The 25,418-nt window shown below is 56.0% G+C and overlaps 4 protein-coding genes across 4 annotated transcripts; 1 reads left to right on the forward strand and 3 right to left on the reverse strand.

Annotated features, from left to right (window-relative positions):
- Positions 1-4,821: 4,821 nt before the first annotated feature.
- Positions 4,822-8,889, reverse strand: RNASEH2A (ribonuclease H2 subunit A). Its single transcript, XM_019964055.2, has 8 exons — positions 8,723-8,889; positions 8,446-8,517; positions 8,194-8,320; positions 7,995-8,082; positions 6,370-6,507; positions 6,171-6,258; positions 5,130-5,253; positions 4,822-5,034 (listed from the first exon to the last, which is right to left on the reverse strand). The coding sequence occupies exons 1-8, from the start codon at positions 8,847-8,849 to the stop codon at positions 4,899-4,901; spliced, it is 900 nt and encodes a 299-aa protein (XP_019819614.2). The 5' UTR covers positions 8,850-8,889; the 3' UTR covers positions 4,822-4,898.
- Positions 8,890-8,955: 66 nt separating this feature from the next.
- THSD8 (thrombospondin type 1 domain containing 8) lies at positions 8,956-11,869 on the reverse strand. The gene is made up of 3 exons (XM_070792722.1): positions 11,591-11,869; positions 10,202-10,407; positions 8,956-9,147 (listed from the first exon to the last, which is right to left on the reverse strand). The coding sequence occupies exons 1-2, from the start codon at positions 11,739-11,741 to the stop codon at positions 10,208-10,210; spliced, it is 351 nt and encodes a 116-aa protein (XP_070648823.1). The 5' UTR covers positions 11,742-11,869; the 3' UTR covers positions 8,956-9,147; positions 10,202-10,207.
- A 42-nt stretch (positions 11,870-11,911) lies between these two features.
- Positions 11,912-15,034, forward strand: PRDX2 (peroxiredoxin 2). The gene is made up of 6 exons (XM_019964056.2): positions 11,912-12,060; positions 12,566-12,680; positions 12,775-12,928; positions 13,508-13,630; positions 13,772-13,902; positions 14,704-15,034. Exons 2-6 carry the CDS (start codon positions 12,575-12,577, stop codon positions 14,787-14,789), a joined length of 600 nt encoding a protein of 199 aa, XP_019819615.1. The 5' UTR covers positions 11,912-12,060; positions 12,566-12,574; the 3' UTR covers positions 14,790-15,034.
- Positions 15,035-17,656: 2,622 nt separating this feature from the next.
- On the reverse strand, positions 17,657-19,493 carry JUNB (JunB proto-oncogene, AP-1 transcription factor subunit). The gene has a single exon (XM_019964057.2). It carries the CDS (start codon positions 19,200-19,202, stop codon positions 18,159-18,161), a length of 1,044 nt encoding a protein of 347 aa, XP_019819616.2. The 5' UTR covers positions 19,203-19,493; the 3' UTR covers positions 17,657-18,158.
- Between the last annotated feature and the right edge of the window lie 5,925 nt (positions 19,494-25,418).

Here is a 25,418-nt window from a genome sequence, read left to right on the forward strand (position 1 = left end):
GTCATTTCCTTCTCCAGTGGATCTTCCCGACCCAGGGATTGAACCTGGGTCTCCCACATTGTAGACAGATGCTTTACCATCTGAGCCACCAGGGAAGTCTTTGCGAGTCCATGGAATTCTTCAGGCCAGAATACTGGAGTTGGGTAGCCATTCCCTTCTCCAGGGGATCTTCCCAACCCAGGGATCGAACCCAGGTCTCCCTCATTGCAGGTGGATTCTTCACCAGCTGAGCCACAAGAGAAGCCCAAGAATACTGGAGTGGGTAGCCTATCCCTTCTCCAGGGGATCTTCCCGATCCAGGAATTGAACCGTGGGCTCCTGCATTGCAGGCGGATTCTTTACCAATTGAGCTATCAGGGAAGCCGTCAGAGGTCCAATGATTTCAAGATGAACTGTGTACTTCTAATAATTCTGAGAGGGAAGGAGGCAAGTCTGAGATACTCAACATTTATGGCATAGAAAAGGGCAGAATTACAAATGGAATCAGGTTGGGACTTCCCTGGTGGTCCAGGGGTTAAGATCCTGTGCTTCCACTGCAGAGGGTGTGGGTTTGATCCTTGGTCAGGGAACTAAAATCCCACAAGCCTTGCAGGTGAATTAAAACACACACACACACACAAATGGAATCAGGTTTTATATTTTGCAACAATAGTGATAGCCACAGGCAGAGGAGTAAATGGAAAGATGTCTTTAGGCAGAAAAACAGGGTGGTCACGGCTCTTCCCAAGGTCTGGCCTCATCACCTCTACTCTGGGGCCTTCTTGTTCTCTCATCTCAGGTCTCTGCACTTGCCATTCCCACCGCCCTGAACAACCTTTGCACGCATGTGTGCTTAGTCATTCAGTTGGGTCCGACTCTTTGCGACCCCGTGACTGTAGCCCACCAGGCTCCTCTGTTTATAGGATTCTCCAGGCAAGAATACTGGAGTGGGTTGCCACTCCCTTCTCCAGGGGATCTTCCCGACCCAGGGATCGAATCCAGGTCTCCTGCATTGCGGGTGGATTCTTTACCACCTGCGCCACCAGAGAAGCCCAGAACCACTTTTACCCTTCTGTTATCTGTTTCATCCCTCTCACACTTCAGATCTCAGCCAGTTGGGTCTTCAGGCTCTAGGCAGGAGCTGGCCTCCCCATGTGCACTCCGGGAGCTCTCAGATCCTCAGTGGAGGCTTCTGACTGTGACTGGTCAGCCCTGGCTTCCCCATGTCCAGCACAGGACTCACAGAGTGCAGGGGTGTTCTCTGAAGAGCTGAATTGCACCCACCTACCCCCAAAAGTCATGCTGAAGCCCTAAGACTTGGTACCTCAGGATGTAAATATGTTTATAGATAAACCTTAAAAGAGGCAGTTAAGGGGCTTCCCTGCCAGTGGAAGGGTCCAGTGGTTAAGGTGGTCCAGTGGTTAAGAGTCCACCTGCCAATGCAGGGGACACAGGTTCAATCCCTGCTTTGGGAAGATCCCACACACCATGAGGCAACTAAGCCCCTGCAACATAACTACTGAGCCAGTGCTCCAGCACCCTCGAGCCACAACTGCTGAAGCTCGCATGTCCCAGAGCCCGCGCTCTGCACCAAGAGAATCTGCACACTAGCTCTCCTGTGCAGCGGCAGACACAGTGCAGCCAAAAATAAAATAAACCAATAAATTTTTTAAAAAAAAGAGACAGTTAAGGTAAACTGAAGCCCTATGAGTGGGCCCTAATCTCATATGACTGGAATCCTTATAAGTAGAGATTAGGACACATACAGAGGGAGGGGATGACAGGGAAGAAGATGGCCATCTACAACTCAAGGAGAGAGACCTCAGAAGAAATCAACCCTGCCGATACTTTCATCCTGGATTCTGCCTCCAGGACTGTGAGAAAATTAATTTCTGTTGGTTAAGTGTCCCAGTGTAAGATACTTTCCTATGGCAGCCTTGGCTGACTAATAATAAACACTCCATGAATAATACTCCCACAATGCCCTGAATTTTTTTTTTTTTTTTTTGCCATTAGAGCATTTACTAAAAAGTGAAGAGCTGGGACTTGGCTGGTGGTCCACTGGCTAAGACTCCACACTCCCAATGCAGGAGGTCCGGGTATGATCCCTGGTCAGGGAACTAGATCCCACATGTCACAATCAAGAGTTCTCATGCTGGGACTAAAGATCCCACATGCTGGGACTTCCCTGGAGGTCTAGTGGTTAAGAATCCACCTTCCAATGCAGGGAATGTGAGTTCGATGCCTGGTCATGGCTTGTGGGGTCTCAGTTCCCCGACCAGGGGGAACTAAGATTCCACAGGCCATGGGGTAACTAAGCCCATGCACAACTAGAGAAGTCCATGTGCTGTCAGATCCAGCACAGCCCTCCCAAAAAAAGATCCCACACGCTGCAACACAGAATTGGCACAGCCAAATATTCTCTCCTTTTCTGCTAAAATCTCACTGTTCAGGAGTTCCCTGGTGGTCTAGTGGTTGGGACTCGGTGCCTGCACTGCTGTGGCTTGGGTTCAATCGCTGGTCAGGGGACTGAGATCCCACAAGCCATGCAGCTAAAAAAAAAAAAAAACAAAAACAAAAAACCAAACAAACCCAAAAAGGCAAAATTAAAAAAGAAAAAAGAGGATGAAATAAAATCCTACTGTTCGAGTCAAGGTGTGTGTCTGGTGATCAAGAGTTGGGGGAAGGGGCAGATAAGGTATCAGTATTTAATCCTTTACCCCAGATATTCCATTCCCCTTGCAACAGATTGCTCAGGCACAGACGTGTCCTACTTTCAGCCAGGAAGAGAAAAGGTGGCTGCTTGTAGATGAGGCCTTTGAAGGTTGGGATGTGGTATCTTGAGCTGTGGCAGCCATCCTGGGATCATGAGAGGCAAAACCTGCCTAAATTGGCAAAATAGAAGACGGACTAAAAGAACAATATCTTTGCAACTTCCCTGGTGGTCCACTGGTCAGAAACCTGCCTTCAAATGCAAGGCACATGGGTTCGATTCCTGGTCAGGAACTAGGATCCCACATACTGCACTCTAGGCCTGCACACTGCAGCTACTGAGCCCTTGTGCCACAGTGGGAGAAGCCTATGGGCCTCAATGAAAGAGCCCACGTGTCACAACTAGGACCTGATGCAACAAGATATTTAAAAAAAAAAAAACACAGAAAAAACAAAGATAGGATTTAATGTTGAGCTCCTGACTTCCAAATTTCTCATGGAGTGAGATAAACTTGTCCTGGCGCTGGCGCGGCTGTGAAGGAAACTAATGCTCACTTACATTGTTTGTGGGAGTGCCACTGAGCACAACCTTCACAGAGGGAATCTGGATATATCTCTTCAAATTAGATAGTCCCTTTAACCCAGGAAACCTACCCCTAGAAATTTGTTTTTACAGACACAACAGTGTGAGAAAATGATGGCAAACCTGTCATTCCCTGCTGTACAATTAAACAGAAAGCTGGGGCACAGCTCAAGGTCTAGTCAAGGTGTTAAACAGGACAGTCACGCCACAGAGGAATCTGCAGCCGTTATCAGAACAAGGAAGGCTTCTGGACACGTATTTGAACTATCCTAAGATATATGTGGTAAAAAGAGCTATGCCTGAACTTCCCTGGTCGTCCACTGGTTAAGGATTCAGCTGCCAATGTGGGGGACATGGGTCAATCCCTGGTGTGTGAGGATTCCACATGCCACAGGGCAACTGGGCCCGAGAGCTGCAACTACTGAAGTCTATGTGTCCTAGAGTCCGCGCTCCACAGCAGAAGTCACTGCAGTGAGAAGCCCAAGCGCCGCAACTAGAGAGCACCCTCTGATTGCCCCAACTAGAGAAAAGCATAGTAAGGAAGACCCAGCTGCAGCCGAAACATAAATAATAGACAATTTATTTTAAAAACAGCTATGCAGACTATCTAAGGTATACTTTGTTTTCATTTGTTTAAAAAACAGAACCTCAGTTACAATGTATCTGTGTATATACCTGTATCATGCCAGGGTATCTCCAGAAGGGCCTAAGAGGCACCTGCTATGGTCCGAATGTTTGTACAGCCCCCAAAAAACTCAGGCTTAAATCCTAACCCCCAAAGATGGTCTTAGGTGTAAGGAGGACACCTTACACCTTGGGAGGGGACAAGGTCACATGGGTGGAGCTCTCTCATGGGTGGGATTAGTGCCCTCATAAAAGGGACCCTGCAGAGATTCCTCACCCCTTCACGTGAGAACCCAGGGAGATGGCAGTCTGTGATCTGGATGAGGGCCTTCCCCAAAGCCACCTGGCTTGGTACCCTGATCTTGGACTTCCGGCCTCCAGAACTGTTAAATATAAGTAGCTATTGTTTATAGAGCGCCCAGCCTGTGGTATTTTGTTACAACAGGCCACAAAGGACTGAGACACCCCATTAAGTCGACTAGGGTGCTGGGGGGTAGTATGGAAGGGGAGCTTCTCAGTGTGGTATGTGGTGGGACCCTCGGTCACTTCAGGTGTGTCCAACTCCTTGTGACCTTATAGACTGTAGCCCACCAGGCTCCTCTGTCTACGGGATTCTCCAGGCAAGAACCCTGGAATGGGTTGCCATACCCTCTTCCAGGGGATCTTCCCAACCCAGGAATCAATCCATGTCTCTTATGTCGTCTTCATCGGCCGGTGGGTTCTTTACCACTAGTGCCACCTGTGAAGCCCTTAGCTGCTCAGCATACTGGTTCCTAATTCTGCATCAAACAAATCTACTAGGCATTTAAAAAATCAAATTAAATCAACCAATACCCATCCTGTTTAGGTTCCAGAAGTTAGTGACTGGGTCCAGATGCACATGGAACACAGTTCTATCCCAAAGTAGAATCCCCACACTTAGCTTTCCTTCAAGAATTTTAATCACGAACTGGGGGGGGATGGGTGTTGGGGAGCAGGTAAACAGGGTCCAGGCTGGATCCTAGAGGACAGTGGCTGACTCCAGGCCCCGCTCCTGGAAGTACCGATGGGGGAGGCGGAGGCAGGTTTGGGGGCTTTCACTGAAGTAGGACTTGATCTTCCCAGGTCCCATCGGATCCCCAGTCTCTGAGTCCTCCCTGTGGGAGAGAGGTGGTGACTCCAACTTCTGGGGGATTGGTCCTCCCAGGCAGGGCGGCGCCCTGGCCTCTCACCCTTGCTTCCAGACACCTACCACTTCACGTCTTCCGCCTCACTCTCCAGGATGCTCTGGGCTGTGCGCCAGCTGAAGCGGACAAACTGGGGGAAGCCGAACACAGGGTCCACGTGCTTCCTCAACCAGGCTTTCGTCTTGGGATCTGGGGGCAGGGTAGGGTGGACAGTGGGAGAGCCCTGCCGTGATGTCCCAGCTTCTCAGCTTGGCATCTGAGGGCCCACCACCTCATCTCAGGCCTCTTCTTGAGTACCCAAGGAACCCATCACTGTCTGAGACATCTTCCTGTCTAGGGACCCTTGCACACAGGCTGTTCCCACTGACCCTCTGCCTGAGAGGAGGTGCTCAAGGTGAAGTGCAGGGAGACTGCGTCTGGGCCATCTCGCTTACCTCCCCAAAGACAACAGGCACTGAACCAGCCTTTGTGGGCCACTAGGTTAACACCCATTTCCCATGCAACCACCAACTCAGTGGGCACAGGGAGGTCCCTGCTTGTCTTGCTCATGGCTAAATCCCCAGGGCTTGGCTCTGCAAGGCACATACGAGGTGCCCAGTAAGCAATGAACACCACCCAAACTGTGTTTGGCCTAGACTTGATTTTCCTCCCTTTGGCCTCACCTAAGTCCAATCCCAGACTTGCTAGGTTGCCCCACCCAACTGCCAAAGGGTTCCTGGTACCCAGCCACTGAATCATCGCCTCTGCCCTTATGTGTCTTCAGCAGAGTTTACTGGGGAAGGGCACAGTCATTTCCACCTTACAAACAGGGAGACTGAGCCTCCTAATGAAAAGAAACAATGAATTCAAGCTGGGATCACTGGACAGGAGCTGGTACCCCTCACTCCGCCCCTTAGGTCCACCACGAGCCTCTGTGTTTCATTGGCGCTCCAGAGAGACAGCAGGGAGGGAGGGAGGGAGGGAGAAGGGAAGAGGGGCCTGCCAGCTGGAATACAGCGCTACCTCAGCCTCTTCTGCTGCAGAGCAGGCTGAGAGGAACAACTTAGAAAACCTCAGAAGCACGCCAAGCCCGCCTTGTTAGTTTACTGTGGCTGCCATCTGCTCACCATTAGGGTAGCCCGAGCCATAATCAGTGTCCAGGTCCTGCAGTTTCTCCACAAACTTCCAGTTCTTCACAGCCTGGTCTCGGGCCACCTGTGGGCAAAACAGGCGCTTGGGATCTCCCACAGGCACCGTGAAGCAGCCACGCCTGCCTCCTTGCCCAGGGGGATGCTGAGAGCTGGCCATGGCCAGTGGGGGCCTAACCTTGGCACAGATACTGGCAGCACTGACCACAGGGTAGAGGGCATCTGCCTTGGCCTTGACTGTCACCTCAATGCCAGGGAAACGCTGCTGCAATCGTTCCTGGTATGTCTCTGGGAGCCCCACGGTGTCCACAAACACCTGCCGTGGTAAGAGAAATGTACTCAGTCAACAAACACCCAGAAAAAACAACTGTGCCAATGGCCCAGCTTCATGGTCCTGGCATTTGCTGCTCCCACTGCCTGAAATATTCTTCTCTCAGCTCATGACCAGGCCCAGGCTGCATCCTTCTCTCAGGGGTCTCAGCTCAAACATCACCTCCCAAAGAGGCTTTCCCTGATCACACTATATCCATTCTACGTTTACTGAGCACCTCCTGCATGCCACGGGCTGCTCTAGGTGTTGGAGACACAGCAGCAAACATGCCAGAGTAGACACTCTGGAGGACCACAGACAGGAAAGAAGATAAATAATAAAGGATAGGGGAGATTGAGAAGAGGTTATAATCTTCAATAGTTCGGGGGTATTTTAGGAAAAGTCACTCTGAGGTGGTGACATCTGAATAAAGGTCTGAAGGAAATGAGGGAATGAGCCATGGGGAGATCTGAGAAAGAGTGTTCTAGGCAGAGGGAACAGCCAGTGCAAAGGTCCTGAGGCCGGACCATGCCAAGAACTCTGGACAGCAGTAGAGAATACATGGCTGGAACAGAAATGGGGTCAGAAAAGTAACAGGACAAGGGATCTCCATAGCTGTTATTATTCTCAAAACCACCTTTATTATTTGCTTACCAGTTGCCCATCCGTCTCCCCTGACTTGATCATGAACCCCTGAGGGTAGGGTCCTTGTCTGTTTCAGCACTGCATAGGCAGCTCCACATTCTTTGCATAGGCAAAGGTCCTTGTTTGTCTCCAAGGCACTGCACAGAGTCCTGGACCTGAGCCACCTCCTCAGCAAGGCCTCTCTTGTTACATTCCCTATCTCAAGTGTACTTGCCCTTCTGATTCTCTCAAAACAGTCTGTTCTTTGCCTCAGAGCACTGGCTGCAATGCCAACTTCTATTTCTCTCTGGTGATTTAATCTCATTTCTTCACTTGCCTGTGAGTTTTCTTAATTCCAACGGTGCTCAGAAAATTAAATGCCAAGATTTACATTCCAAAAATATAAACGACTGTCTGCTGTGTGGGGAGCAAGCAGTAGGGGAGAGGGCTGGGGGAGGATGGAGGCAAACATGTGGGTTTCGTTCTAGACACTGAACTGTTAGGATAGAGACACAGATTAGATGGGGGTGAGGCTGGGGGCTCCACAATGGTCCTCAGTGGAGCACACATTTGGGGTAGAAGAAACAGTTGGGGGAACTTCCCTGGTAGTCCAGTGGTTAAGACTCCATGCTTCCAATGCAGGGGTGGGTGTGGGTTCAATCCCTGGTGGGGGAACTAAGATCCTACATGCCATGCAGTGTGGCCAAAAAAAAAGACAATACAATAAAATAAAAACAGTAGAACATCAGCAGCAGTAACACACGTTTCTGAGATATTCTAGGTATGTCTGATGCAGAGTCATCCACTGCACTTCGACACTCCTATTTTATCCTGAGATGATCAGATGGGGGCAATCCAAGTTAGCTCACCTGGGCCACGTTCACACCCTGGTCCAACGCAAACTGCACTAGCCCAGTGGCTGTATCATGAGAGAGGGCGTTCAGGTTGTATTTCACCCTGTGGTGGTGGACAGAACCCAGTCAACTTCGTTCCAGCCACCCATCCCTTCCAACCCACTCTGGTTGCCCCTCCTCCCGACCCGCTCCCCCACCCTCCGGGACCCCTCACCGCCCAAGCATGCTGGTAGAGATGAGGTTTGGAGACAGCACGTCCAGTGCCCAGCCCACAAAGTCCCCGTCCTCCTCCATTTTCGCAAAGAGCCTGTCCCGCTCGCTCTCCGACAGGGTCTTTGAGTCTGGGAGGAGGGTTGGGAGAGAAGGGGAGGGGCTGGTTCCCCCAGTTCCTGCTTTCCCCCTCCAGTCTGCACCCACCCGTGCCCATGCCCAGGAACCCCCTCCCTAGACGCACCCCAGTGCTCACCTGCCACTTTCAGAGCCTCCAGATCCTCCAGGCGGGACAGGGGACAATAGCAGATAGCATAGACCATGGGGCCTGGGGAAGAGGGAGTCCAGTGAGCCCTTGAAAGCCACCACCTCTATTCCATCATCACCCTTTTTTTTTTCGGTGCCATCACCAATGCCATCCCCATCACCACTATCACCCCCCTCCTCGAGTCTGGTGCAACCCCAGCTCCGGTTCCACTGCAACTTGCATCGCCCTTATCATGCCCCTCCCCCACCCGGCCCTGGGGGCGCACCCAGCACCGGGCCCCGGCCTGCTTCATCGACGCCCAGGACGCAGGGCTCTTTGAGGCACACAGGAGGCACAGGCGAACTCAGGCGACAGCGGCCCGTATTGTCTCTTTCCAGCTCGCTGAGATCCATGCCGCCTCGGCCGCCGCCACCAGCCGTAGTAGCGAAGTCTGCAAGGAAAGGTCTCCCCGCGCGTTTTCCGCGGGCTCCGCAACAGTGCCAGCTCTCGACCTATCGGCACGCAGGACACGCCCCCAACGCGCCAGCCGCTGTTGACGTTTGCGCAGCCTTTGCCGACGCCGCTGCAGTGCGGCTTCCTGGGAATTGTAGTTTCCGAGGCTGACAAGCGAGCTCCGCAATTGGGGAACCGAGTGGGCGGTGTCGCTTTCCAAGCTCCGCCCCCGTGTCTCTGGAGCTCCTCCCGCCGCGGCTAGTGGGCAGACAAGGGGAAATTGAGGGGGAGCCTTGAAGGACTCGACCTCATCAAAGCTTGTGCTGTACTTAGTCTCTCAGTCGTATCCGACTCTTTGCGACCCCTTGGACTGTAGGCTCTTCTGTCCATGGGATTCTCCAGGCAAGAATACTGGAGTGGGTTGCCACGCCCTCCTCCAGGGAATCTTCCCAACCCAGGGATCGAACCCAGGTCTCCCTCATTGCGGGAGGATTCTTTACCGTCTGAGCCACCTGGGAAGCCCCGTCAAAGCCTAGAAGGTCAAATACCACTAGACTGCGAGAATTCGGTGTCTGCATCACTGAGTTCCCAGCCTCCATCTGGTTTCAGGCCCTCCTGTGTTCGAGGTCCCTGGAGCGCCCCACAGTCTAAGCCCCCTATACTAGGTATTCTGGCTCCCACTGGACTCAAACCTTTGGACTTGGAACCCCCAACTCCCTCGTAGCTCACCGGAAGCGCCTCCCCCTTACCCCCGCCCGGTTCGTATTCTCTCTTTCGGGCTAAGCCTCCTCTACCCCTGAACAGAGATCCCAGACTTCTCCAGAATCCGCCTTGGAGTCTTCGTCCATCACGCAGGCTCCCTCCCCCTGCCAAACTCAGGGTTCAAGCCCCCGCCCCCTCCTCTGCTCTTTCCCCTCTTTTTCTCACGTCTTAGCGAGGAGCACGCCTCCTAGATTTGTTCCAACGAACGCATCTCTTTCTATTTTCTGCTTTCATCAGGGCTCACGCCCTCAGCTTGTGGGTTTCTGTTCCTCCATCTCCGTTTCCCCCTCCCCACCCCCACCGTCTATCTTCCTTTCTCCTCGGTTATCAGCGGGGCTCACATCTCCTAACTCAGCTCTCCTTTCACACGCTCTGCTTAAGCCCCAGATTTAGTGTTCCTTTTCCCGATGCCCGCCTCGTACCCGCGTCCCCACGTCCAGCCCTTCCTCTCTCCCCTCCCACCCTGGGGACTCAGGGCCCCGGACAAGCCAGCCCGCAGGGGGTGGGGTGCGGGGGTGAGGGGGGCGCCTCCTCCACGTCCGCTGCTCACCCGGCCTCAGAGCCTCCAGTCGCAGTCGTTCGGCTCGCAGGATGAACAATCCCGTTGCCGGCAGGGTCGCACCTGCACCAGATTCTCGCGGTCCATGAACACCGGGCCCGGAGACGTGCCCACAACCTCGCGGCTGCGCTCCTGCTTGCCCAGGTCGCAGAAACAGCGCCACTTTCCCCAAGGGCCAAGGACAGAGTCTTCCAATTCTAGGGATGGAGGGCCAGGTAGAGGGGGAACCTATATCCCCCCATTCTAAGGAGGGTGGAGGAGAAAGATACTAACAAATAACAGTTCCAGACTCTGGGAGATGGTGAAGAACAGGGAAGCCTGGCGTACTGCAGCCCATGGGTTCGCAAGGAGTCGGACACGACGGAGCGACTGAACAACAGTATATATGCTCAGCTGTGTTTCTCTGCCACCTATCCCGACACAGATGATCTCTAATCTTCCCATTAGTCCCAGGTGGGGAAACTGAGACCTAAGAAGAGCAATCCACCTTTCCAAGCTCACACATCTGGTGAGTGGCCCAGAGGGGCTGCAAAATGACACTTCCCATCTGTGCCTGCCTGTCCATTTGGGGGTGTGGTACAACACACTTGGTGGCCACCGTCTGAAGGTGACTCCTCTCTACAAGGGTGTGATCACAAGCCGGTCCAACAAGTCCAGTGTCACCTGACCAGCGGTGTTACCAGGTGGTAAATTAAAGGACATAATTAGCATAATGAAGGTACTTAAAGCCCCTGGCTATGCACGGAATACAAAAACAATTATCTTGACCACTTTTAAAGCAGCTACATTTATCAGACGCGCCCTTTACAACTGTTCTTTTACAGACTTCCCTTCGGCCCTAGTTGACAAGTCTTAGCTCAAGTCTGGGGCTCAGAAAGTCCTGACACCTCATGCCCTCATCAAGCCTCTGCCAGACAACACTGGCCTCTTTCCATTTGTCTTTCCATCTTGGCACTTGCTGTTCCGACTCGCTGGCGCGCTCCTCCCCTTAAATCTTCGCATTTGGAGCTTTTTGCTTGTTATTCCGGCTGCATTGGTTACCTATTTTCAGCCAGGAGGCCTTCTCTGACTTTAGAAGTTTACATGCGCCCTGCCTTCTCTATCTCCGCCTTTCTCAGCACTTATCCATGAATTTATGGACACGTCTGCGTTGGTATTTATTGCCTGTCCACTCCCCTCTCCCCATGTATACTGCTTAAAGACATTATCTTAATTTACAGATGAGAAAACTAAGCCAAAGTAACCAGCCCAAGAGGTACCCCCAGGGCTCAGCAAGGCAGAAATTTGAAGTCCCTGGAGAGGGTCTATCTGCAGCCAGATGGTGAGGTGGGGGCAAATGAGGCCCCCTTCTGCACTGTCATATCCGCGGCCTGCAGTTACCTTTTTCCTGATGCTGCAACCGCAGCTGCTCCCAGGTGTCCCCTTCGCCCTGCTGGCCAAAGTACTGGTAGTCGGGGGAGACCTGGGCAGGGGTCACCAGCAGCAGGAGCATCAGAGACGGCAGTAGCAGTGCCGCCCGGCTCCGGGCCATGCCGGACTCCAACCGACCCCGGCGCGCTCCAAAGAGGAGGCCCCGCGCATCACCCCCCGCGGTCGGGTGCAGTGGTCTGGGCCGGAGACTGCGCGTCCCCCCCCGCCACTCGCGGGCGCGTGGTCGCGGCCGGCTCCGCTTCCCCTCCCCTGCGCTTCTTATAGTGGACCCGACCGCTCCGTAAGTCCGCCCACCTCCCCGCGCCCTAGGCGTCATGGTTCGGGCCGACTATAAAAGGCGCCGCTGGCCTGGGCTCTTGGCCCTGCGAAATCAAGTCCGTGCATCCTAGAGTCCCTGCGTCTCGCCCTTACCCACGCAGGTATGGACACCGGGAGTGCATCGGGCTGCGGGGTGGGTCCCCTTGGAGCAGCTCAGGCCCAATCCAGACCTCAGGGCCAGCCGCCTTTGTTTTCCGCCCGCCGTAGCGGCAGCCTTTGTCCTTGTGGGGGTGGGGGTGGGGGTGGGGGGGCGGGAAACCGAGGCCAGAACCTTGGAGTAGCTGCCGCATCCCATGCGTCCCCTCCCCAACTCTTGACATCTCCTGGGCGGGTGGGCTTGCGCGATCGCGCTACGGCCGACACGCTAACTGGGGACCCGGCGGCAGCAGCCCGGCCGCACTGGCTGTCCAGGTGGGTGGATCTCCTAAAAGTCTCCCGGCCGCGCCGACCTGGTCCCGGAGAGGGTGCGGGGCAGGGCTGCAAGTGTCTCCGCCGCCCTGACTCGGTAATTCGGCCGGATGTGCAGCTTGACCTTGGGAAGTGAAGACAAAGGGTCGTCCTGGGCGCACTGACCCGGCGTGGGTGGGGCGGGGTGGGGGCTCTCAGCTTTCAGTCATGGCCTGCGTCTGCAAGGCGCACGTCGGAAAGCCCGCCCCGGAATTCCAGGCCACCGCGGTGGTGGATGGTGCCTTCAAGGAGGTGAAACTTTCCGACTACAAAGGTGAGGGCCTAGATGGGGGCCGCGGTGGGGGCGGGGCACAGGCCTTAGAGGGCCCGAGCCTCAACTCCTCGTCTCTTCCCACCCCTTTCCCCAGGGAAGTACGTGGTCCTCTTTTTCTACCCGCTGGACTTTACCTTTGTGTGCCCCACGGAGATCGTAGCTTTCAGCGACCGTGCTGCGGAGTTCCACAAGCTGAACTGCGAGGTGCTGGGCGTCTCGGTCGACTCTCAGTTCACCCACCTGGCTTGGTAGGAATGGAGATCACCAGCAAGGAGGGAGGGTACAGCTAAACCTACACCTCTCTAAGGCCCCAGCTGTGTGTTCTCCTGGTCAATGGGCAACCTCTGCGTATCCCTTTCCCAGCAAGAAAATAATGGAGAGAGTGAGTCCCAAGTCCTTCACGATGATGACAGTAATTAGCCTTTGAAAAGTAGTTTCTGTGGCATAGGGGGTTGATAAATGTTTTATCTCAGGGCAATGCAGTCTGCCTCCCAAGGACTATTTGAGCCAGGTGGAAACTGCAGTTTAAGAGTTCGAAAGAGGAGGATGAGGACTTCAGGGCAGGTTCTCTGCCTCCCGTTGCTGCTGCACACGTGAAGTCACTTTGCTAGAGTATTAGCTTAGTCTTCCCAGCTGTGGGAAGCAGTCCCTGCACCCACTTCAGGGTGGGGTGGGCGGGGCTCCCTGGGACTTGCTTTCAGGCCGCTTATCTCTCACCTCCAGCACCCCCTTCTCCAGCCCTTATCACACCCAGGCCCTTATCACAGAGTAAGGACCCTGCTGCACCAGCCATCCTGAGGTCCCAACCTTCTCTCCCCCACCCCCAGGATCAACACTCCCAGGAAAGAGGGAGGCTTGGGCCCGCTGAACATTCCCCTGCTGGCTGATGTAACCAGAAAGTTGTCCAGTGATTATGGCGTGCTGAAGGAAGATGAGGGGATCGCCTACAGGTACTGTGGGAACCTCGGGAAGCCACCATCCTCAGGGTGAGGGGACCACTCTCACCCTGCGGTTAGCAGGGAGTCTGTGCTCCCTCCCCGGGTCCTGACAGTGGGAGCCCCAGCTCCTCACTGTGAACTCCAATATCTCAGGGGCCTCTTTGTCATCGACGGCAAGGGTGTCCTTCGCCAGGTCACCATCAATGACTTGCCTGTGGGACGCTCTGTGGATGAGGCTCTGAGGCTGGTCCAGGCTTTCCAGTACACAGATGAGCACGGGGAAGGTGAGCACACACACCCAGTCACATGTGTCCACACGTGGGTACATACGCAGCCCCTGTGTCATGCACACGTATGTTCATGGCCTGCTCTATCGCTTGTGTGGAGTGGATGTGAGGCCCCAGAGAAGATTCAGCTCAAGGTCTGCAAGAAATTTCTAGTCCGGTGGGGGAGATACTACCCCAATATAAGGGCAGACAACTGGGGAGGTAATAGAACTCCATAAAAGATATTTGAGAAGGCCTGTACCAAGGCAGGCTTGAATGTTAATTGGATGAGAGTTATCTTCTGTGAAGGCCACTGGCTCTTGAAGTCCACTGGGACGGGGGCTAAGAGAGAAAGATGTGATTAAAGGAGTCGGAAAGAAATTAAAATGTCATTCAGGGAATTCGCTGGCTGTCCACTGGTTTCCAAACTTTTACTGCTAAGGGCCCAAGTTCAGTCCCTGATCAGGGAACTAAGATTCCATAAGCCACACGGCATGGCCAAAAAATAAAATAGGGACTTCCCTGGCAGTCCAGTGGTTGAAACTTCCACTACAAGGGATACAGATTCAATCCCTGGTCAGAAAACTAAGATCCCACATACCTTGAGACACAGCCCCCCCCCCCGCCCAAATGTCAGACAATCCTGCAGCTGAGCGTGGAGGGCTTCTTTCATCATGTGGCATGGTCTTAGGCCTGGAGCACTTGGCTCTAGGCTTTTTCTTCTGCGACTCATGCTCTCGCGCCTCTTTTTGTCCCTTCACTACCACTCTCCCTTGAACATGCACTCTAGCCTCACCTGTGCATCCCTGTTTTCCACAGTCTGCCCCGCCGGCTGGACACCAGGCAGTGACACAATCAAGCCCAATGTGGACGACAGCAAGGAATATTTCTCCAAACACAACTAGGCTGGCAGATGGTGGCAAGCTTGGGCTCTTGGCCCACCTCTGTGCCCCTACCTATGTGTCCTGTACTGACCCAGGAAATGCCAGACCTGCTCCTTCAGACTCCACAGTCCATGACCACAGAGGGTTAGGCCAAGTCCTTCTCAAGCTCCCAGCTGCGAGCTGGTGAATGGTGACCCCCTCCTTGGAGCCCACATAACTGGGAACAGGCCTATAGGTGACTAATAAAGTATTAGGGACAGATCTAAGTCTTGTGTTTTGTGTGGTTTGTCCTGGTGTACCACCCGCGGCCGCATTCTCCAGGCTGTGGCCTGGGAAACTGACAGTCTGGTTACCAATCTCCACCACAAGGTGGCAGCCTTGCCTCATGCTCACTGCTTCTCCGTGGCCTGAATGGGGAGGTGGTTGGCGCTGTTGCCCCTTGCAGGGAGCGAGTCCCAGGCTGCCTTACTACCTGAAACCTGGCCAGGCAGGGCAGCGCCCACACCTGAACAGCAGCCAGCCTGAGTTAAAAAGCCGCTTAGGAGCTGTGGTCTAACCTGGGTCTTTTCAATAGCAAAACGGGAATATAAAGACGACCAGTGGGAATGAAGACAATGCATGTTAAAAGAGGTAAGTATGTGAAGATCAGGACTCTATTAATGGTTAATAGGACCAGGTTCCTGGGACTGGAAGAGGGTGGGGACCCAATCCTGAAAGTAGAACCAAGAGTGGGAGCTTGAGGTACATGCATAGTTCCTGCTGCAAGTTTTGTACCACCAGAGCTTGGAAAGTCTATGTCCTGCCCCTGAAATGGAAGGGTGAGGGTTAGACAAGAAGGCAGGTGTTAGGAGCAACACAGTGTTCTAAGGTGCAAAGTTTGATGCTGTACTTTTTCAGTCAAGTGGTGTTTCCATTCTTAGCCCTCATTTCCTTCCACAGGACTGACATGCTCATTTAATCCATAGGCCCATTATTAAATTAAGCTTCCCTAGTGGCTTAGTAAAGAATTTCCCTACAATGCAGGAGTCGCAGGTTCAATCCCTGAGTCAAGAAGATCCCCTGGAGGAGGAAATGGCACCCCACTCCAGTATTCTTGGCCTGGAAAATCCATGGATGGAGGAGCCTGGCAGGCTACAGTCCATGGGGTCACTTAAGAGTCAGACACAACTTAGTGACTAAATCACCATTAGTAGTACTCCAGCCTAATGCCCTCCAAAGTCACTCATCTCAGCCTTGGAGTTTTTTTGTTTTTAAATTTTTAAAATTATTTTGACTGCACTAGGCCTTCATTGCTGAGAATTGGCTTTCTCTAGTCACAGTGAGTGGGGGCTGCCCTAGCTGCAGTGCATGGGCTTCTCTTCTGAAGCAGGCCCTAGAGCACTGGCTTCAGTAGTTGTGGCATACCTCACTGGCTTAGTTGCTCCACAGCATGTGGAATCTTCCCAAACCAGGAATCAAACTCGAGTCCCCTGCACCACCAGGCGGATTCTTGGCCACTGGACCACAAGGGAAGTCCTCGGCCTTGGAATTTTATACTCCTCCACAAGGCCCTACGTGGTCTTCCCTGACCTCATCTCCACCTCCGTGGGTTCACTCCACTGAAGCACAGTGGCTTCTTGGTGTTCTTTTAACAGGCTGATCTTGTTCTGGCCACAGATGCATATACTATTTTTTCTGGCAGAACTCTGTTAACTCAGGATTTTCTCAGGGGTCAGCTGAAAAATCGCCTCATTAAAGTTCCGTGTTCCCAATTCATTCTCCAAAGCAGCTCACCTCCCCTGCTCCATCACGACCAGTTTTTTTTTCTCTTCCTGGCACTAAGAACCATCTCCAAATCATGTTTGCTTGTTTATTGTCTGTCTGCCCTGGTCCAGCTAGTGACTCCAGGACCGGGTCGTTCAGTATTTTATAAACAAATTAATGAAGCGTCTGTTCTACCGCACCTAGGCCCTGTGGCCTGGTTTCTCAGTCTGTGTTCTTCTCTGCTGTTCTGGGGGCTTCCAGCTCCGAAGCCGGCCAGATCGTCATCGGGGCTCGCCAGCCGCCCTCCTACCCGTCCTAGCTGCGGGGGAGGCAGCCCCGTGCGAGGGCGGCGGCGTCGCCCGGCGGTCGGAGCAGCCGCCCCGGCAGGACCAGACCTGGCAGTCGCCCCGCTCCCGGCCTGGCACCCGGGAGGGGAAACTGGCAGGCGGGCACCGCCCTTCCTGGCGGGGGTGGGGAGGGGATCGCGGTGGCAACGACGCGCAGGCAACTGCATCCCCCCGCCCGGGTCAGGTCAAACGCAGCGGGCGTGGGCTGGGCAGGACCCAGGGGCCAGCCCGATGGGGGAAACTCTGGGGTGGCTCCTGGGGCTCTGGAGCGCGGCCCGCCCACAGCGGACGCTCTGGACCCAGGCCTGGGGCTTTCCGGGCCTCGGTAGCCGCCAGCCTGGGAAAATCCCGGCCCCCTTCCCGGCGCCGCAGCCCTGCCGGGCAGAGCGGGGGAGGGGATTCCCGGAATCTGCCCGGAGACCGCTGTCGCGTCACTGGGCAGAATCAGCCCATGTTTGGACAGCGCTTCCGCAGCGTCAGCGGGGAAAGCCCCGGCGCGCGCGGCTGGGCGGTGCCGCGCCTGCGCGCTGAGCGTTTCGCTCCAGGCATCCTGTCCCCTGGCGCTGGGGGCGGGGGAGGGGGGGGGTGGCTGGACTGTGTACACGCCCTGGACCTTCCAATCCGGGAGATCAGGAGACGCGAGAAGGGTTGGACACCCGGGCTGAGGGCGCAAGATGCCTGAACAGAACTGGCGAGGTTGACACAGTTACAGGAGCAAGCCACAAACAGCCGTGGGGTGGGGACTGCCCAGTACTCCCCTCCCTCCGCCCGCCCGGCTTGAAAAAAAGACAACAGAAATTAATAAAGAACTTTTTTTTTTTTACTTAAATAGATTCAATAAAAAGTAAGGACAATAAACGAACTAACACATAAACACAAATTAAAATAAATCCTTTAGAAACCGACTGCGTGTTTCTTCTCCACAGTACGGTGCAGAGGGGGGAGGGCAGGGGGCGGGGGTCCCCTCCCCAGTATCCCCGAGGGCTAGAGTACCGGTCGGCGGGGCCAGCTCCGCCGCAATCGCCCCCTCCTCCCCTCCCTGTTAAATACACAAATATATTATATTCAATATGAATTGAGTTCTGCAGGAAAAAAAATTAAAAAAAAAATAGTGGAAGAGGGGCTTGTAAACGTTGAGGTGGAAGGACTGGGCGCAGAGCGGGAGGGCAGGAGTCCAGTGTGGTTTGTAGCGCCCTCAGGCCCCGGGGCCAGTGCCCACCGCCTGCCCCCTCGCCCCATGGGAGGCGTGCGCCCAGCCGTCCAGGTTGGGGAAATGTCCGTACGGGGGATAAGGGGGCGCTCAGAAGGCGTGTCCCTTGACCCCAAGCAGCAGTTGGCAGCCGTTGCTGACGTGGGTCATGACCTTCTGTTTGAGCTGGGCCACCTGCTCCCGGAGGAGGCCGGCAGTGCTGGACAGCCCCGCGTTCTCGGCCTTGAGTGTCTTCACCTTGTCCTCCAGGCGCGCGATGCGCTCCAGCTTCCGCTTCCGGCACTTGGTGGCCGCCAGCCGGTTTCGCAGCCGCTTGCGCTCTACTTTGATGCGCTCCTGGTCTTCCATGTTGATGGGGGACACCGGCGGCGTGGCATCGCGGCTGCGCGCCTCAGGCACGGTCTGCGGTTCCTCCTTGAAGGCGGAGGCGCCACGGCCCAGGCCTAGCTGCGCCGGGTGGCCGCCGGCGAAGGGCGGCGCGTGTGGGAGGTAGCTGATGGTGGCCGTCGGGTACGAGCTCCCTGTCCCAACGGCGGCCCCGGCTCCTCCGGAGGGCGCAGAGGCCGGAGAATAGCTGCTGAGGTTGGTGTAGACTGGAGGCGGCTCCGGGCCGGCGTAGACGCCCCCGGGCCCGGCTGGGGGGCCCCCGCTGGCGCCCAGGGACACGTTGGGGGGCGTCACGTGGTTCATCTTGTGCAGGTCGTCCAGCGCTTTTACAAAGCCGTCGGCGAAGCCTTCCTGCTCCTCAGTGACGCCGCCCCCTGCGCCCCCCGCACCTCCACCGCTGCCACCCCCGCGGGGGTAAAAGTACTGTCCCGGGGGCGTGGGCGTCGTCGTGATCACGCCGTTGCTGTTGGGGACGATTAGGCGCTCCAGCTCCGATGAGGCGAGCTTGAGCGACGCGCCTGTGTCCGAACCCTGGCTGGAAAAGTAGCTGCCTCCGCCGTTGCCCTCTGGGCCGGGACCCCGCGCACCGGGTGCTTTGAGATTTCGGTAGGGGTCTGACAGGTTGAGCGCCAGGCTGGGTTTCAGGAGTTTGTAGTCGTGTAGAGAGAGGCCGCCTGGGGTCCGGCCGTATCCCGCTGCTGCGTATGAGTCGTCGTGGTAGAAGGGCTGTTCCATTTTAGTGCACATCCGGGCGGCCCGGGAGGTCTGAGGGGGTCCCTGCGGGGCCGCCCCGGGCCTCGCTGCAGCGAGCCGCGCGCAGTCCGCGGCTGTGCCTGTATCGGGTGTCTGGACGAACGTTCCTGAGGGCTGGCACTGGTCGGAAGAGGCCGGTCGGAGGCTTTGCGAGGAAGCTCTGTGCGGCTTCTCGAGCCCCTTTGCCCCTCTCCGGCGCGCTCGTTTTCTTGGTGTCGCTTCCCCCTTGCTCCCCGCTCCCTGCTGGCTCCGGTGCTGGCCTGGCCGTGCTCAAGGTCCCGGCCGCTCCGCCAGAGCCACAAGCCTTTATACCGCGGTTGTCAGCCGCGGAAGTGCGCTCTGATTGGCTGTCGCCGGAGCCAGGCCCCCGCCCCCCCTTCTGGAGCGTGGGGAAGGGGAGGAGGCGGCTCGCGTCATTGTCAGGAAGCGCGTGTCCTTGTAAACAGCGGCCACGGGCTGGGTGGCTCGGAGCGCCTGCAGGGGGAGGGGCCATAGGACCCTAGGGTGCGTGAGGAAGGGGGTGCTGGGGCGATCCGAGGCACACCGGGAGAGGTTTCGGGGAGGGTGATGATTTCCCTGGAGTACGCGATAAGGGATACGAGGAATTCGTACTGAGCAAGTGTGTGCGTGGTGGGGGTAGGGGGTGGTCCCGGGATGCACACGGAAAGGCCTGAGTGATCTGGAGTCTTTCAGAGGTGCTGAAGAGCTGAGAATACACTGAGGGACCTTGCAAAGGAGAGACAGGAGGGTTAAGCAAGGTAGATGGGGAAGCGGGGGAGGAGACATCTGACTCAGAAACTGAGTGGGGGTCCTGGGTACAGAAGGGTTGAGGAACTGGAATTTTCCCGGGAGGAGCTGAACCCAGGTTAAATAAGGAGGAGAGATCAAAAGTGTACCCGGGAGAGGCTGGAGGGTCCACTATGCAAAAAATGAGTCAGGGTCCTGGAGCCCACCGGAGAGAGACAGAGTCCCCCACAAGCGGGAAGGGGAAGGCATTGAGAGAAACTAGAAATGCATGAAGTGAGTGAGGGTCCTGGGGTACACTGAGGCAAGGAAAATACGTGGGGTAGAAGATTGGGATACTGTCAGAGGTTGGGGGTCACTGGGGTCATCTGCGAAGCCCCAGTGAAGGAGAGAATTAGAAGGGTCGAGGCACCCTTTCAGAATTGAGATAACATTTGAGAGGGTCCCCGGTTGAGACCTGAGAGAAGGAGGGGTCTTTGAGGATCCTGGGGACCTTCCATGATCGGCTCCCCTCTCGTGGGTGCCTGTATACTCCCCACCCCAAAGCCCTCCCCTAATGACCCTGAGGTTGACCGACAGCGTGTCGGCTCCTGGTGCCTAGACCCAGCCCGACGGCTGGGGCGCGGTCGCCCAACCCCACTCCTTCCTTAGAAACAGGCTGGGGAACGAGCGCCGCGGCAGGAAGTGTGGCAACAGCCCCGGGGGACAGAGCCCGGCCCTGCCTCCGTCACTCGAATCCTACGGGACCAGGCGCCCCGCCCTGTGTCCGGCGGGGTTCAGGGCCTCGGAAGAGGAACCTGAGCAGGCGACCCCCGAGGAAGCCAGGGGCGCTGAATAAGCCCAGCTGCCGAGGTCACCGATCCCCACCCTAGTAATGGTTCAGTCCTCGGAGCCCGCAGGCAATGGAGGAGGCTGGCAGTCCCGGACGATTCCATTGGCCCGAGGGAGGGGGACCCACCGGGGAGCGGGGCCTGGTCGCCATGGCAACAGGCGGGAGTCCGCTGGCCGGACTGGGGGCGGGGCGGCCCCCGGAGTCTCGCCCCGACGCCCATATAAGGGCACAGGAAGGGGTGGGTCTAGCGCTGTCCCGGGGCCCAGGGCCCCGGTATCTGCCAGGTCCCAGGGCACGCCCGGGCCCCCGGACGGCTAGTCCCGACCAGCCCCGGCCGCCGCCCCCGGGGCCCCCACGGCCGCCTGGCCCGGCCCCACCCAGCCGCTCTGAGGCCGCGTCCTGCCAGGCCCTGCCTGGCCCGACCCAGCCTGGCAGGTCCCCGCCTGCCCGCGGGCCTGGGTCGGACTTCGCCCCCAGCCCGACGGGCGAAGAGGGGGCGGGCCAATGCCTCCAGGCGACCCAGGCGCCTGGGCGGGCTGACACGGCCGCCTCTGACCTCGAGCTGGGTGCCCTTACTTTCTGCCAGGAGGTCTGGCACATACGTCCGTAGGGGCTGCGGTGCCCCCTCCTTCACTCATGTGGGTGAGAGGTCCTACTCCTGTTTTAGTATGGGGGCTCCTCACCATCCAGAATACCTAAAGGGGGATCCATTCCCTCACCCTAGGTGTCTCCCTCATCTGAGAGAACCCCTCCAGAGCCCCTTCCCCAGGAATAAGTGAAGCTTTAGATGGCGAGGCTTCGATTTAGACTTAAAGTGGAACTTCCAAGCAGATAGGATACCAGCCACTAGAACCAAAGTCTCTCAGAAAGTGAAGCCTCTATCTTTGGGGAGAAAGATGGAAGTGTCTTTAGGGCAGAGAGACGCTGGGGGAGAGAAGCTAGCCAACAGGTCAAGCACAGAATTCACGAAGTGTGGAGGAGAGAAGCAAAATGAAAGAAGGCAAAAAGAAACTGAGCTTTGCGGGGGCTGGGGAAGTCCAGCAGAGCAGTGGCGCGTTGGGGAGGAAGGTCCCATGAGAAGCTGGGGGTGTCCCCATTTTTGGAGGGTCCTTGTGACCCCTGGGTACCCCCTCCCCTCCTCCCTTGCTTGAACTGCTCCCCTCCCCCGCCCTAGGCTCAAGGGAGATTCCAGTGGCCGCTGAGTCTGGCAGGCACGCTGCCAGGTCTGTGTCTCCCGCCCATGCTAATAACTGCAGCTGACATCTGGCTGGGCCCTGCGGGGGTGCAGCGGGCAGCGTTGGGGGGCTGGGCAGGTCTGACCAGAGGGCAGCATCTCAGGAAGCCAACCTGCAGGTCCCACGGGCCAAGAGGCCACAGTGAGTCAGCCCTGACCAGTGCTGAGGCTGGCCATGACAGAGGAGTCCTGGAGAGAGGTGAGACTGTCCCAATGAGGGTAGAGATGGAGGCCAAGCACCCAGCAAGGAAAAATGGGTGTATGGGGGTGGGGGTTAGGGTAGGGAGAGCTGCAGGGTTGGAGTCATGCAGACAGACAGCACGACTCAGAGACACTTAAGACAAGCAGACAGAGAAATAATTATTTTAATAGCTAACACTTATATGGCTCTTTCCAGGAGAAGGAAATGGCAACCCACTGCAGTATTCTTGCCTGGAGAATTCCATGGACAGAGGAGCCTGGCCCAAAGAATTAGACACCACTGAGTGACTAACACACACACACATATGGCTCTTACCATAGGCCAGGCACTCTTCTAAGTGGTTTACATAGAATAACTCATTGCCTGCTTCCAACAACCCAGCGAAATATATGCTATTTGCTATTAGCCCTCTTTAAGGGACTAGGCACAGCAAGGTAAGGAACTTGCCTCGTGTCCCATAGCTCAAAGCCCTGGGGTTGACCTAAAACCTGAGCTGTCTGGCTCTAGAGTGTTAGCCACTTTTGTGTAATCACAATCACAGAGGCATGTATGCAGTACCAACTGTATGCTAAGCTCTGCAGGTCCTTTCATAAAGGGTCTCCTTTATGGGGGTTGGGCACAGGACAGAGGGGTGCTGGTGTGTTTGGGGGCAAGACCAGCATGCTGTCTGCACGAGTGTTTGAGCAGGGGGTGGGGATTAGGCCAGGAGGGAGGGCAGGGGCCCAGCTGAGCTGGTACAGCCGGTTCCAGGCCCCTGCCAGTCTCACCCTTGTGGCCTGGGCACCACCCCCTCATGCCGCCCCACTGGCGCCAAGGCCAACCCCGTGAGGAGGGTGTGAGGAAAGCCCCCTCCTCTGACTGTGCTGAGTGCCCGGACTAGCAGCTGGGTACTGCCCAGGCCATGGGTTTCAAACAAGCATCCGGCTAAGGAGACTGTGCCCAGGCTTTCCTCATGCCCAGGGGCCCAGGACCTGGGGGACTGGATAAGGAGGAAGTTTACCCACCCCCACCCATGGGTCTCTCTGGGGCTTTTGGCCTTGGCAGGAGGGACTTCTCCTTCTTATAAATAGCCTGGTGACCCCCCTCCACCCTGGCCCCACTGGCCAGCAGGGCCCTCACCAGGAAACTGGGCTGGGGGCTGCCTGTGAGTCAGCCAGTGGGCAGGCCAGGGCGAGAACCCGCAAGTCATAGCACCCAGGCTCCCTTGTCCCTGCCCCTGGGTGTGGACAGGCAGCTGGCAGGAAGAGGCTGAGAATCACGGAGGCCCTCCCCCAGGAACCCCTAGCTTGTCAGCCGTATCCCTCCTTCACCTCTGTGGTTTGGGGGGTCCCTATCCCTCTCCTGGGGAGGAAGCAGCTCAGTTTTCTTGGAAGCAGGAAGGAGAGTCTGTCCTCAGGCTGACTAAGCTGGGCATGAGGGGAGTTTCCCACAAGACTGTTTCTGGTCCCCCCCCACACACACACTGCTGGTGAGGTCTTGGGGGGCCTGAGCATGGCTGAGATCCCGGGTGCCCCATTTATAGCGGATGTGCTGAGAAAACAGGCCCACACCCCACCAGGGACCTAGGCTGCTGAGCTGGGCCTCCTAGGGGAAGTGACAAAGAGCAGTCTGGGAGGGAGGTGGGGGGAGGTGTTTGGAGAGAGTAAGCACCAGGATCTCTGGGTGGGGGTAGAGAAGGGCTGGCCAGCCCAGAACCCCACAGTACCTCATCATGGTCCAAGGGCGCGCGTGTGTCTGGCTGGCTATGGGTTTGTGTGTGGCTGGCCTGTCAGGGCGTGTGAGAGTGTGTGTGAAGCCTGTCTTCTCAAGGCATGTGTCTGTGTGCTGGCCCAACCCTGCAGGGGTGTGTAGGGCCTGTCTGCTTTGGGTCAGGGGTAGAGGGGGGAGGCGGGTGAGTGTGTCTGTGTGCGTGTGTATGGTCTATATGATATGTTGTATTGTAGCTGGCCTGTATACAGGAGTCTAGGGTGTTCTGGAGTTCTTACTGCTAATCTATTCGTGTCTGGTCTGTACGTGTATGTGTGTCTGTGTGTGAGGTCCATGGCTTGCCTGTGTGAGGTCTGTGTGTGAGGTCTGTGGCTGGTGTGTGTCTGTGACCGTGTGTGTGTGTCCATGTGGGCTCTGTGGCTGGTGTGTATGTGTGCATGTGTTAGTCAACAGGTTCTGTCAGGGTGTCCTTGTGCCAGCGTGTTAATGAATATCCGACTGGGGCCTGTCCATGCTTCTCTGGGTTGGATGTGACTATCTGGCCAGACCGTGTCTGTGAATATGTCAGTCTGTCCGCTTTCATATGCCCAGTCTGTCAGGGGGTCTGACGTGTGTGTTATCAGTGAGGACTTAGTGTGTATCTATAAGGCTGATTTCTGGTGTCCTCAGAGCTTGTCTGAGTATGGATGCAAGCAACTGTGTGTGTGCTGTGGGGGGGTGGCGGCTGGGGCTCTCTGTCATGGACTGTATGTGTCCTTCCTGTCCTCTCCATACGTTTATGATTGTCTCTTTCACCTCTGAGTTGTCTTTTTGAATTGATCTTGCTAGTGTGTGCACGTGTGTATGCCTTTGTGGCCTTCTCCGGTGTGTCAGGATCTAACACTGTGTCTGAACATCTCTTGTGCACCTCTTGGGGCACTTGCATTGAAAGTGACCATCCCTTATCTCTGAGTCTATCCACATGCCTGTATTGCCCACTTGTGTCTGTGTGTCCGTCCTGCCTGTTTCTGGCCTGTCACATTTGTCTCAGGACATGCAACTGTCTGCCAGGCTGTGCACTTCTCACCTGAATGTCAATATCCTTGTGTTTGTGCTTGTCAGTGTGTCCATTTTGCCTGTACGCTGAGTTCACTTATCTGTGTTACCTTTATGCTTCTGGCCTGTCAGTATCTTCGTTTGGCAGCATTTCGGTCTTCCTCTTTGGCCTACCCTGTCACCGCGTCTGCATTTGACAGCCGTCTTTACCCAGATTTGTGTCTGACCCTGTCAGTGTGTCCCCGTTTGGCAATCTGTCTGTGGCCAGGGTGACAGGAATTTTGTGTGTGTAGACTGGCTTTCTCTCGGGGTGACTGTGTATGTGTATGCTCCTTGCCGCCCCTCCGAGTCTGGCTGCTCTGGGCCGTGTTTACTCTGCCCCCAGCCGACTGCTGTCCTGCCCGGGGAGGGGCTGACTCTCCCGTCTGTCCAGCCAGGAGTCCACAGGATGTTCCC

Source organism: Bos indicus, chromosome 7, assembly GCF_029378745.1.
Source record: "Bos indicus isolate NIAB-ARS_2022 breed Sahiwal x Tharparkar chromosome 7, NIAB-ARS_B.indTharparkar_mat_pri_1.0, whole genome shotgun sequence".
NCBI classification, from domain to species: Eukaryota; Metazoa; Chordata; class Mammalia; order Artiodactyla; family Bovidae; genus Bos; species Bos indicus.

Excerpts from the sequence above, each read along its gene's own strand:
- RNASEH2A (XM_019964055.2), bottom strand. The coding sequence starts at position 8,849 with ATGGATCTCAGCGAGCTGGAAAGAGACAATACGGGCCGCTGTCGCCTG. Across the intron at positions 6,508-7,994 it reads AGGGTGTGAACGTGGCCCAG|GTGTTTGTGGACACCGTGGG; the intron begins GTGAGCTAACTT and ends TTACCACGGCAG. Across the intron at positions 5,254-6,170 it reads TGGCTCGGGCTACCCTAATG|ATCCCAAGACGAAAGCCTGG; the intron begins GTGAGCAGATGG and ends CCCTGCCCCCAG.
- THSD8 (XM_070792722.1), bottom strand. The coding sequence starts at position 11,741 with ATGGCCCGGAGCCGGGCGGCACTGCTACTGCCGTCTCTGATGCTCCTG. Across the intron at positions 10,408-11,590 it reads GTTGCAGCATCAGGAAAAAG|AATTGGAAGACTCTGTCCTT; the intron begins GTAACTGCAGGC and ends CTCCATCCCTAG.
- PRDX2 (XM_019964056.2), top strand. The coding sequence starts at position 12,575 with ATGGCCTGCGTCTGCAAGGCGCACGTCGGAAAGCCCGCCCCGGAATTC. Across the intron at positions 13,631-13,771 it reads GATGAGGGGATCGCCTACAG|GGGCCTCTTTGTCATCGACG; the intron begins GTACTGTGGGAA and ends CCAATATCTCAG. Across the intron at positions 13,903-14,703 it reads CACAGATGAGCACGGGGAAG|TCTGCCCCGCCGGCTGGACA; the intron begins GTGAGCACACAC and ends TGTTTTCCACAG.
- JUNB (XM_019964057.2), bottom strand. The coding sequence starts at position 19,202 with ATGTGCACTAAAATGGAACAGCCCTTCTACCACGACGACTCATACGCA.